Raw genomic sequence first — 12463 nt, forward strand, 5'->3', positions numbered from 1 at the left:
GTGATCGCGTTATTTCCTCTTTCTTTGCAGATTCCTATCACCCTCTGGTGGAAGCGTCGGAGCACCACACGTCGTCGTTAGTTTTCTACATCGCCGTCGGATGCGCATGCGCGCTGATCTCAGTTATCGTTTTCGTCATTGTTTTCTGCTACGTGAAGAACAAAAAAATTAGGCGGCAGGGAGAGATGCTTCAGTAAGTATTTGGTTTATGTTCATTGCATGAGTGTAGTGTAGTGAAAGTATGGTACAGTTTTTGCATTGCGAAAGATATCTGTCTAAATTCGTGCCAGTTTTGAAAAGGCCAGGTGGGCCTTTTCTTAGGCCAGAAACTGTATTTATAAATACAGTCGAGAGACCTAAGTATTTTTAAAAATCCTGTGTGTCACACACGTAGAAAGTAAAAGTTCTCACTTGACCTTTAAGGGCGCCAGTGTTGTCAGATTATTGAAACACTGCTTACAGAACATTTTTAGAGCTTGTGGAATTGCCAGTGGTATCAATTCCGCTACAATTTGTCAATAAAACAAGTAAACAATTTCGTGACACCGGTAATTGTTGTAAATTTAGAGATTACAGCTGTAGAGATCTTTGTGGATTTATTTGATATTCAATTTGACGGACTAAGAACTGATCTTTCAGTGTTGCAAGCTCTCCAAATTATGTTCATGTTTTCAAATCTCAATCTAGACTACATTTGAGCCTCCCACTTGAGCTACAATTAATGAGAAATGAAATGTAGTGCGTGATTTAAGAGGGGCTGGGGGCAAAGTCAAGGTAAGTCATGAATATTTTGACAACGATAACTGCCGTTGAATTGAGATTGCTACAATATCTTCATAACTCGGATGACTGATGTTGCATTTCAAGATTTGGAACCTAACGGTTCTTCCGCACAAAATGATACAAAAGAACGCTTTAATTGAAATATCATTTACGTTCAAGGAGTTTTATTTACACGAACTTCACGGGGGAACTCGTCGTATATTATCCTTATCTCGTGATATCCCACAAGCCGTGGACAATAATTATAATAATGACATTCGCATGCATATTTATGAGGGAGGAGCGTAAGGTACCGCTCCGTTGCACTTCTAATTGTTCCAGCGTGCGTATGCAAATGCCCTTGTTTGCTTAGTCGATTTCTTTGTACACTCGCGTGAGAATACAAATCGGTTTTGGCGGAAACGGACTCCCGAAGCTTCAATGGCAACCTTCAGTGGTCTAACGGTTAGCGTGAGATTCACACCAACCCAAAATATCCTGTTGTATTTGGATTAAAATAACATACAATACTAGATCGAGATTTCGGTGTTAAAGTGCCAAATAAAATCCCAAATCTGATTTGAAAATTATCGATTTTATACAAAATAAAAGTTTCCTTTCTAATAGCACATGTATGCAGTTAAGTTTATTTCTGTGTAAAACCTATTTTCGCTTCTCAATTTTTCACAGCAGAAATAATTAATTTTCGTGGTGATTTTGCATAACTCAGGTGATAATTCAGACATCGGACTATCGTAGTTTACAGTTCATTTCGTAACAAAACATGAAAGTAAAGTGCACCTCACACGTTTCAAAACTATGAAAAATGAACATTACAGTATGTTATTTCACATTTCGTATTTCCGTCAAAACCTAAATATAGTACATGTCTTTACATATCAAGTACCAGAGACAGAGATGAATTTCTCAGTATTACTTACTGTGTAACCGTCCATTCTGTGTAAAATTATAATTAATTTAAAGTAAAGGGTATTCACAGATATTTACAGAAGGATTTCACGAATGCGATACATGAATAAAACTCACTGGTTTTTATTTACGCCGATTTTCTGCTGCTTCTAGTTGATCGCGACGTTCAAGATGGAAGATAACGGAAATGGATGATAACAAACAAGTTTTCATTGTTGGTCTTGTAATCAAAGCCAGAAGGATTTTCTGCGGTCGTTACTGCGTGTCTTGGATTCTTTCTTAATTGTTGGTCCACTTCTGATTAGCTTACACCTTCTACGACGTCACAGGTTCCAGATTCGAACGCTGGGAAATACACGAAGTTATCATTGTGTGTCCCATCATCCATTCCATTAATACATCGTCGCGGTTAACCCAGGATGTACAAAGGAAGACAGTGCTGTTCAGCCTACCTGAGCATAAAATGGGGATAACCAGAGAGATTATTTAAACCCAGTTGTTGTAACACCATAAAACTGAATGTTTAGGTAGTTATTGGTTTAAACTGTGAAAACAAGGTTACAAATATTGAAGCCTAAGCGCATAAGATGCTAAATCTTACAACAAAGCATGCAGAAGGCTTCAAATGTAGCTTGTATACTGTCCAATCTACTGCTTATAAACTAGCATGTTCAGATATAGCAATGAAACAGACACTCATTCCCATTTTAACACGTCCAGTAACACACCCTTACTCAGCTTGTAAGCTGACTTCAATGCAAATTTTACAACGACTATATTCATTATTTCACCAGCAGGAACCGTGGTCAAATTACAGCACCATACATTAAGAATAATACCAATTCTCTTTACATTTCCCACAATCTGTCGAGCCCTGTAATAACAGCTTATTCTGCAAACTCAGTTCCCCTTGCACAGTTAACTGGAACTAAACCATGACGCAAGACGAAAGGTAATCAAGCACATTCCGGAGATGTTATGCTCATTCCGTTCAATGTTGGCTTGCACGCCTCTGTGCAAATTCTATTGTTTCAGCTGTCATTATAATCGCTATGCTGTGAGCTGCTACATCAGCCGAGGAACCAATATGGCGATATGCTGTGAAAGCCTCTATTGTGCGAAGCGCATGTTTCACGGGTATTAATAATGTTCCTGTTCCAATGTTGGTCAGGAATTAGTTTCGCTCTCTGCAGTGAGCTGATCATACTTTTAATCTCGTGCCAATGTCTTTTTGGTTATCAACAAGTCCACATTCAGGTAGTGTCTATAGCTGGTAACAAACGGTCATTGGTTGGCGAGAAATGATGTCAGCGCGCTCTTTCGAGAAACCTGTCCAAACACAACCATGGACTCATGTCATGAAATCCCGTAGGGAATTTTAACAGCAGAAATCGTGCGTATGCAGAGAGAGGCCATATTTTGTATTTGTGCTGTAGTTTGCTCAACGCCTAAGAAAGTAAATTTGTGAGAAATCAGGCTTCAATTACGATTTCTTCACATGAAGGAACATTTTTTTGGTCATGTACATACTCCATTTCGATATGGACTGGAAAAGAGAACATACAGCTGAAGTTATTCTTCAACGAACCAATCTGCAACATTTGAGATCTCTGTTCCGTTAACACATCTGCCGTACGAAAAGCACTCTTATCATGATCAATATTTTCTATGAAGATTCATACGAGTTCAATTTATCGTCGGGTGTTTCTTTTCTTCATGCCAATATTTCCGAGTTTAAATTTCAGTTTTGAGGAAAATCAGCATTGTAAACTAGCCTTTGTATTTGTATACTGTAAAACAAGGGCTATTTTTTTTCAACCTCCGATAGGGCGTGAAATCATAATCACAGTGAATAGCAAAATGGGTTTATTGACAAAAGTTACGTACACGTATATTTCAACGTAATCAACAAGATGATTCAGACATTTATCGTGCCGATGCACCAGCTTTCCAATACCCTCTCAAAAGAAAAGTGCCGCCTGTCTGTTGAGTCAGGTCTGCCGAAGCTCCGCATTGGTGTGAAGGCACCGTCCTCCCAATCACTTCTTCATCGCCCGGAAAAGGCGGGAAGTCACGGCGCCAGGTCTGCGATGTAGGGAGGGTGATCAAACATTTCCCAGTGGATTCGTTGAAGAAGGTCTTGGGTTGATGCAGCAACATGCCATCGGGCATTGTCATGAAGCAAGACAATGCCCGAAGACAGCATGCCTCTCCCGCACACAGCTCATTCGACGGTGAATTTCCGTTGCATTGTGCCCCTCTGCCTGTAGAAATCGTATCTCATTACGCACCTCGCACTTGGCGGGAGAGTCGATTGTAGCAGATATCTCTACGCACCCGTCGCCCAGCTTCAACTGAAGCGTTGGCCTTGGCAGTGGCGGTGCTAGTGGTAGGGGGGACGCCAATCACGCTGCGGGACGCCCCGCTTCCTAGCGCTTCACGGGCATCCTGGCGGCACCATCGGAGGTTGTAAAAGAAAAATAGCCCTCGTAAAAAAAGCACATTAGGAACATTATCCAGAAGTGTACAAAAAATGGTATGTGTTTTCCAAAACTACAGTCTGAACATTTTTGATGCACGTAAAACGCACACATATAATCTTCGGTGAAAAGTGTTCACTTTCGCTCTAATCAAACTTTCATTTGGTCCTTACTGTGCATGTTGACATTATATATACTCTTCTTTTCTTCCAGGGAGTCGCGAAATGGGTCCACGAGCAGCCAGCAGGGTCACACCTTCCTCCAGGTGGAGCCACCGAACAACCTGGCCAACTCTAACTCCTCCTGCAAGTCAGGGAGCTACGCCAGCTTCCGTCGCCTTCCTTCGTACAACCTGAGCCAAAGCACCTTGGACGACCGCACCAAAGACATTCACGAGAGAATCGCAGAACTCACCATCGAGAGGTAAGAAGGCGTTCATGTCCGATATGAATTTGTTAGTGGAAATCAAGATGTGGATATTGGTGAAGGAAAACTGTAAATATGATTGCATAAACTTGAGAACCGGTGTGATAGTCTAAACCGTATAGAGCAGCATGTAATGTACGTTACCAAGAATGTGACTTATCATGAGACTGGTGGCAAGAAAGGTGGAATTTATAGAGGTGTAACCCGCAGCACATTCAACGATCTGATAGATGACGACATCACGTAGAGGCTCCTGTTTTGTTGATTTAAGTGGAATTATCCTTGAAAGAGGTCGCTACTGAACAGTAGCTTTGTGCAAATTTGTGAAGGCGTCCTCCAACCTGCGATGCACAAAAATGTGTCCGATGGGTCTTCCGGTTTTGGTTTTGCAAAAGATTTATTCAAGGTGACTACAGCGGTGAGGGAAATTTGAGTTGCAGAAGGGAAAGCAAAGATTTCATTAAACTCTCGTTGTAGATTATAAACCGAAGAGTATACAAGCGGTAGATAGGCGGGATCATCTTTTGTTGAAAAAATGAGCTCGATGGTTTGCCCTACTATTTCGGCTAGCGGCCGGCATCGTTGAATGAGAGAGACAACTTGCCAACGGCGTAAATGGATCACGTGGTTCCTTTCTTGCCAATAACGTTTCCTTCCCAGTCGATAGTTAAGCATCATGTCACATTTAATTTTCTTCAGGCGGGAAACCGCTTCATCAACTCTAGAACTTCTACCTCAGTATTTTAATGTATTTGGTCATGAAATTTTTCAGAATACACAGATCTGTAGCCAGGTTGAGATAAATATCAAGCATTGGGCCACCACAGTTCTAAAGATATGGAGAGTTGGAGGGAAATTTACTTTCACAAGAGAAGTTTAAGCGAATGTCGCACATTTTCTTTACATGTGTGTATGTATGGCACATAGTAAATCTTCATGTTGGCTATTATCTTTTACCTCAGACAGGAAAAAGACGAAAACAAAAGACGAAGAGTATAAAACGAAAAAGCAGTGCAATTAATATTGTTCCACAAGACTCGGTGCTGTTCGAGCGTAGAAGCAGACGCACATCTGTGGAGAGAAATTAACCGAGTCCTGTCAATTTATTGCATCATTACCTCACTCCAAGTGCCAGTGGACCGACCGTATATGGGAAAAGCAAAAAGACAGAACGCGAGAGGAAAGAGGGAACGCATCTTTTTTCTTCATCTGCCGCCGGAATGCTCATCGGGTGTGCAGAACGGCCGACATCAGTCTTTGCCGGAATTCTGTTGGTAACCGCAAAAAACAACGGAACGGCACATTAAGAGGTTTTGAGATGAGAAGGGGGGAAGAAATTCCACTACAGCATTCCACCGATAGTGTTTGTTTTTGCCTCTCGCCTTCTCCTTTGAGAACATGTTCTGACATTGTGCTTAATGTTACACGGAATTCTTGTCTTTTGTCACATTAGCAGTTTTCCTGTCTCGTACCTCAAGATATTGTTGTAACTCGTCTACAACTAGGTCGTTCGTTGCAACATTAAAAGTAAGATATTGCTGCAAGGCTTCTTCTGGAAGTAATTCAGAGTTTCTACAGTAAACAGGGATAAAATTCTTGGAAAGCAGCCAGATGAAGAAACCAGAAGTCTTCCGTGTACAGTCAGGATCGTGTATATTCCCAGGTTTAGTAGATGGCATGGGACAAGTTGCACTTTTTCAGAGATCTTTCAGTCACTTGGTTTAGGATGTTACGAATGAAGAAGTTCCTGGCTTCTACCATGAAAAGGTCGGTATGTAGGCACTCAGCCATCATACTGAAGAGGTCAGACTGCCGAACTGATTAAGGTATATGTCTATTGGTTCCCATTCAAAATGTATAATAGTGTTCGAAACCAAATTGACAAGCAGCTGGAGAGAAAGTTGTAGTAGTTTGAAATTATGACGTCAGAAGCTTTGAAATTCACAGCGGACATGCAAGTCATGCCTTCGTTGCATCACGTGACAAAACTTGATGCTAAGATCACCAAACCTAATCTACTCACGTCAGGAATGAACGTGTGTACATAGGTTAGGTTTGGTGCACTTGACTTTGAAGATTCCGAGTCAGTTATAGTAGAGTATAAATAAAACACAACAGAAGAATAAAGAGAGATAGGAAGAATGATAAACAGAAACAGAGAGAAAGCTTTAGAAAGAGAGAGATAAAAATTGGGAAAGAGATATACATTAGACAAACGGAAGAGAGAAAGAGTAGGTCAGATGAAATAAACACCACAAAAGAAAGAGGCTTACAAAGACAGGGGGATAAGCGAAGGAGATACAAAATTAGGAAAAAGAGAAAGAATGAAGAAAGAAACATGAAAGGGAAAAAGAAAAATGACACAGGAGGGCAAGGAGGTAAGGCTAAATATTCATGATTACTGAGGTAAGATTCCATCTGAATATATTTCGTCCATCTTTGAGTCCACCAGAACAAAAGTCTCTGGCGACACCATTAATCTCAACTTGCCAGCTGCTCATCAAACCTCTATGTATGTCGTGTTCAACCTGTGCAATCTGACCTTGAATGTTCCTAAATTTAAAAACACGTTAATCTAAAATTGATCCCTTCACTTCTTTCCAGGTGTCGAGTCCGCCTTCGCAGCGTCGTTCACGAAGGGACTTTCGGCCGAGTGTACAAAGGGACGTACAAAGAGGAGGACGGGGCGGAAGAAGAAGTGCTTGTAAAGACTGTTACAGGTGAGTTTTTTCACATCTCTCTCATTTTTACATGCCAGCTCTAAGCTTTAAATTTAATTCCCCTCCTCTGCCTCAACTAGCTTCACCATTTTGATGTTTATATCTAGTTCAATCGCCGCGAAACTTCCAAAATATACTCTTTGGCGCCAAAACTGTATGAGCGTCCATTTTGTTTACAACGAAGCAAATGACGTTGAATCGCCAGCATTATCATCTAACCTAGACATTCATATTATCGTTCTAGCTGTGCTTCATCTGTGAACGTCTTTGGATGTGTACCGATATTAAACCGGATAATATTTTCAAGAATTGTCGAATCTGTGTGTTGATAATATTAAATTTACAATTACCTGGACATTTTAATAAAGAAAACGCAGCAAATCACGTTTTGAAAACTACGTTTTTATCACTATTGTATATCTCAACAACTGTTACTTTTTGTTACAATTGTGACGTCAATGTTGCCAAACACAAACGTTATACAACTTATCGTAGATAGGAAAAAACGTTGGAACATTGTATATAACTTAGACATGTACATTTTAAGTTAACAACAGATATGAATGACGTGTATTAAATTTACAACCAAAACAAGAAATGTTGATTTGTGCTGTAATAGAGAATAGCCACATGCTTACCAATCAATCTGTATTTTTATCCCAATCGAGAGTCGAGCGCAGGACTTATGACCTACCGAGACAGTGATGCCACCTACGCTTGGTGGCATGGCTTTAAAAAAAGGTTTTCCTCACTTTCATCGTGAGGTTTTCAGGACACATCCTGTAGATGTAGTTCAGGTTTTATCCTGAAATCCCAGGTAAGGAATATCCCGTTTCATCATTATTCTTTCACTGAGAGTTTATTTTTTTATTTCCAGTGTAGCCTGATATTCCTTTCCACCAACTTTTTATCATCATAGCTGTAACAGTTCCCGAGATATAGCCTACTGTCCGTTTTTCAACACTCCTGTGTAGTATAATGAAATAAAAACCGAAGGCAGTTGGACGAAAAGCACGAGCACATTTCCCCAGAGAGATATAATGTAGCTGCTAGACACACGCTATGGTTCGCTCATCCTAATCCCAAATCCTTTTTTTTTTTTTATTCCGAAGCGACCGCAGCGCCGCGTGTGATCCGATTGCGGAAACTCATCTCGCATGTATTCCGCGCGGATTTTCATACTGTAGCGCCCGCCACCTATGAAGAAAGATATCGAGCTTCAGGGCTCTGGGGGATTCGGTTTTGTCGCTGTCCAGTTTTTTTCCCCCCGGGGTGTGGATTTTGTTGCCGCTTCAAAGTCCCCCCCCCCCCCCCGTGCATTTACGCCAACTGGGAGCGTATATCCACAAAAGCCGGATTTCAGAATGCTCGTGTGAATATACTGCCTCTGTGTAGCGTTTCGTTTGTTTTTATCTGTTGTCCTGTGGGAGGGATGAAACACTACCCAAATGAACGCTTGTATCCCGTGTACTTGAAAGGGAAGGGGAAGGTTACATCCCACCTGCGTAAATGCTCCAGCACGTTTTGTGAATCGCAGTCCTACCGTCCAAACATAAAGTCCTGAGAAAAGTGCAAACGTTTTGCATAGACAATATGTTGGCACGAGATTGAGGAACAGGAAAGTTTAGTTCTAAAATTTTCCAAACACCTTTTGAGGTTTGCTTACAAAAGAGGTCTTGGCAACATTGGCTGTCTGGCAATGGAAGATACACTAAATACAACACTGTACGCGCCTCCATGTAAATTGTTAACTATTGCGTTTAACATAAGCCCATACAAAATACAAGCCTGTTGGATATATCATTGCTGCCGTACAAGATAATGACTTCTTTCTGCGTCCGTAATTTGCTCTTCTGCCGTACAAGATAATGGCTTCATCCGGTCGTGTATATAGTCATCGTAAGACAGTACTGACACTACTGACAAAAATCGAACTTCGATGGTGAAAAAAGGGAGAACAACAGCAGAAAATGCAATTTGAACATGCGACCGGCCGTGCTTTAATACCAGTTGATTTTATTGTGCCATAATACCTCTACTTTTGTAGCTCTCATGAGAGACCTGTTTCACTAGTTTTTTTGATCCACTGGTTTCGCCAGGAAATGATCGCAATTCATGACTAATTTTTCATCACATACTAGTAGCATGTTTTTGCAAGCTCTCAGAAGAAATGATAATTTGTAACAGAGCAAATTATGACGAAACTCGTGTACAAATGTCCATTGTATCATCATTTGATATCTTGAAAACATAACTTTTTGTAACTTCTAGACAAACGTTTAATTGTTTGTGTCTTTTGTTTTTCAGACCAGGCATCGCAAGTTCAGCTGTCGTTGCTTCTTCAGGAGGGGATGACGATGTATGCTTTAAGTCACAAGAATATTTTAACCATCCTAGGTGTCTCAATACAGGATCAAACGGCACCCTTCTTGATATATCCTTGCAATGGATACACCAACTTGAAAAAGTAAGTACATTAATATTAATGTGTTTCAACATTCTGAAAGATTTGTAACCAGCTCACAGGTGGACGGAAGTACTTGCCGATATGTTTCATCAAGGTAGATAAAAAGTGTTTTAGTTCTTGACTTGAGTCAACTTATCGACTTCCGTTTTTATCAATATTTCTCGTAAATCTTTGTTTTTCATAATTTAAGCTTATATTTATCCTGCATTAACTCTTAATTATAGCATCATTGGATTGTAATATCCATTAGATCTTTGACGTCAGTGTTATTACTTACCACCAATCCAGTTCACTTTTTTTTTAGTCACGGACAGTTCAGGGTTGTAATGATGCAATTCACTTTCAGTAGAATAGTTATAACCCATAAGTATATGTGACTGTACTTGACAAACAGGAACATTTATCGAAGAATTTTTATTAGGTGTCACAAATATCTAGCATAGGACTCTGATAGTATTTTAAGAGCATGTAACGAACCTGAGAGTTTAAGGTTTTATATTTGTAAGAAGTTAAGATTTTTAAAATGTTTGTTACTTCAAATAATGTGCAAGTTGTCACAGACAATTATAGTTAGATTGATACAGTTTTATATATGTTTATAAATACGTCAAAATCTGTTCGTGTTGACGTCACTTTCTCATCTCAGCAGAGGAAGTGAACCAACCTGAATGTTTCTCACCTGACGACAGACTGAGATTGAAAAACAGGTGAAGGTGAAGAATCAATAGGAACTTGGAAACGGAGAGAATTGAAGTATAGATTTTGGTTTTCGAGTTTTCTTCTTGCCGATAAGTTCAAAGTAAACAATTAATTATGTCTTTTGACTTTCGTTATATGTGAGTGATTTGCCCACGTTAGTATTGAATGTTCTAGTGTTTTACTGGTAAGTGATTATGAAATATACGCGATTATAAAACTGCGTTTTAACATTGAAAACAGTGTTGTGTTTCTTTTCTACCCAGCAAGCCCTGATGATTTTCCGATTCTAATGTTCCCGACTAAAGGAGTAGCGGACTAACTTTTGTGATGACTGGTGTCCAACCGGGGGGACGTTGCAAGCATCATAGACGTAGATACAACTGTGTGGTTGGGCGTTTGTCACTTCAAATGCATCTAAATATTCCTTTATATTTCAATTTATTGATGAGGTAGATAATTTACTTAGTATATTTAAAGTACACTTAACTTCCAATTAAAAAGATTATAATAAAATAAAGTAAATAATTAATATAATCATAAGTACTTCATTATTAATTATAATAATCACATCAATTCTAATAAATTCATAAATAATAAATATAATTTCATCTACCATAGTTTAATATTCAAGCAATAGATAATAAAATAAATACATCACCAATTCGATTGGATAGAGCAGTTAATATTCCAGCAGAATAGGAGCGAACATTCTGATAATAAATTACTAGACAAAGGGGTATACTATCAAGTGGGGGCTGCTAACCTCCATCTTTAGTGGTGAGATTCCATTAATACTCTTCACATTATTTCTTTAGTATAAAATTACATTATCTTTTCATGATAAAGCTGATACAACCTTAGTTTCCACTTTCTCTCATTAAAGTATTCGGCCATATTGTAATTAGTGTCATGACCTCACCGGTTAGAAAGTACTTATTATTCACGGTCCAAACACATTCAAGTAACATGGTGTAATTATATTTTTCAACTTTTGTGACCTCTTGTTCTAATGCAACTAGTGGTATGAAAGATATACACGTGCTAAGTTGGTTGAACAACTGGCGAATCACACTCGGGCCCTGAGGTAAATTATTATCAGTTCGCTCAGTGAGCGCAAACCTTGCTCGGCGGTGAGCATCGTTCGAATATTTGATGCGTCTTCTATAGATCGACCACAAGGGAAAACACCTTGGACGAAAAGTCCCCGCGCAGCTTTAGCTTCTTCTCTTCAGCTCGGGCCATAAGGAAGCATGGTCCACCTCCTCCGCCCCTCCTCGCGAGAGTACGGTGCGCAGGAGTCGCGGGTCTGCGCAGGTTGATTTGCTTGTGGTTCCACTATAGAAATTGTTTCCACCAATGTTTTCTGATTGGGAGTGGGAACACCATTATTGAATCAGTTCCTTTTCCGGTCTGACACTATATGCCTGTGCATCTGGCAGACACGATAAATATCATCGACTCACCTTCCTCAACAACTTTAGCACTGAATCGTGAGGTGTTGACTGTGAAGAAGCAATTATGGAAGAGCACCCGCAACGCATGGCGACGAGTTCGAAACAAACAGGAATTCAAATCGTATCCAGTTAAAGCTCACGGGGAGAAAGAGAGAGAACAGAACATCCCGTCTCGGGATTAATTGATTTGAAATTATGTTCCTCACAGGAACGCAGTGCCATGTTTGCGACTGTTATTCAAGCCTTCCTAAGCTATAATTTCCTGTTTCTCAGATGAAGTATTTGCTTTGCTTGTTAAGAGACTGGGGAAGGGAGTTCGAAACAGGTTTTGCGTCAAAGGAAAAAAAGTAATAACTCTTCGCTTTCCATAAGAGTGTGCGTTTTGCCAGAGGAAGTGGCTTGTTACAAAGACAGGTTTTTCCGCCTGGTTCTGCAACAGCGAATACATATCGTGTTGCCAGATAGCAATCTCCGCTCGCCTGTTGCCTTCGTTTCAAGTACTTTAGGTACTGTTGTTCCAGGGTT

At 40.0% G+C, this 12463-nt stretch overlaps 2 protein-coding genes across 2 annotated transcripts in view; one reads left to right on the forward strand and one right to left on the reverse strand.

Moving 5' to 3' along the window:
• LOC145991894 (uncharacterized) overlaps positions 1 to 12463 on the reverse strand; it is a 499455-nt gene that overhangs the window by 240458 nt on the left and 246534 nt on the right. The window lies entirely within an intron of this gene.
• dnt (tyrosine-protein kinase Dnt) overlaps positions 1 to 12463 on the forward strand; it is a 150281-nt gene that overhangs the window by 113248 nt on the left and 24570 nt on the right. Inside the window, exons 4-7 of the mRNA XM_083127283.1 lie at positions 31 to 193; positions 4386 to 4595; positions 7203 to 7318; positions 9626 to 9785. Coding sequence (XP_082983409.1) covers positions 31 to 193; positions 4386 to 4595; positions 7203 to 7318; positions 9626 to 9785 — 649 coding nt within the window. The remainder of the gene's footprint in view (positions 1 to 30; positions 194 to 4385; positions 4596 to 7202; positions 7319 to 9625; positions 9786 to 12463) is intronic.

This window comes from Lepisma saccharinum, chromosome 8 (genome assembly GCF_977018435.1).
Source record: "Lepisma saccharinum chromosome 8, izLepSacc3.1, whole genome shotgun sequence".
Taxonomy (NCBI): Eukaryota; Metazoa; Arthropoda; class Insecta; order Zygentoma; family Lepismatidae; genus Lepisma; species Lepisma saccharinum.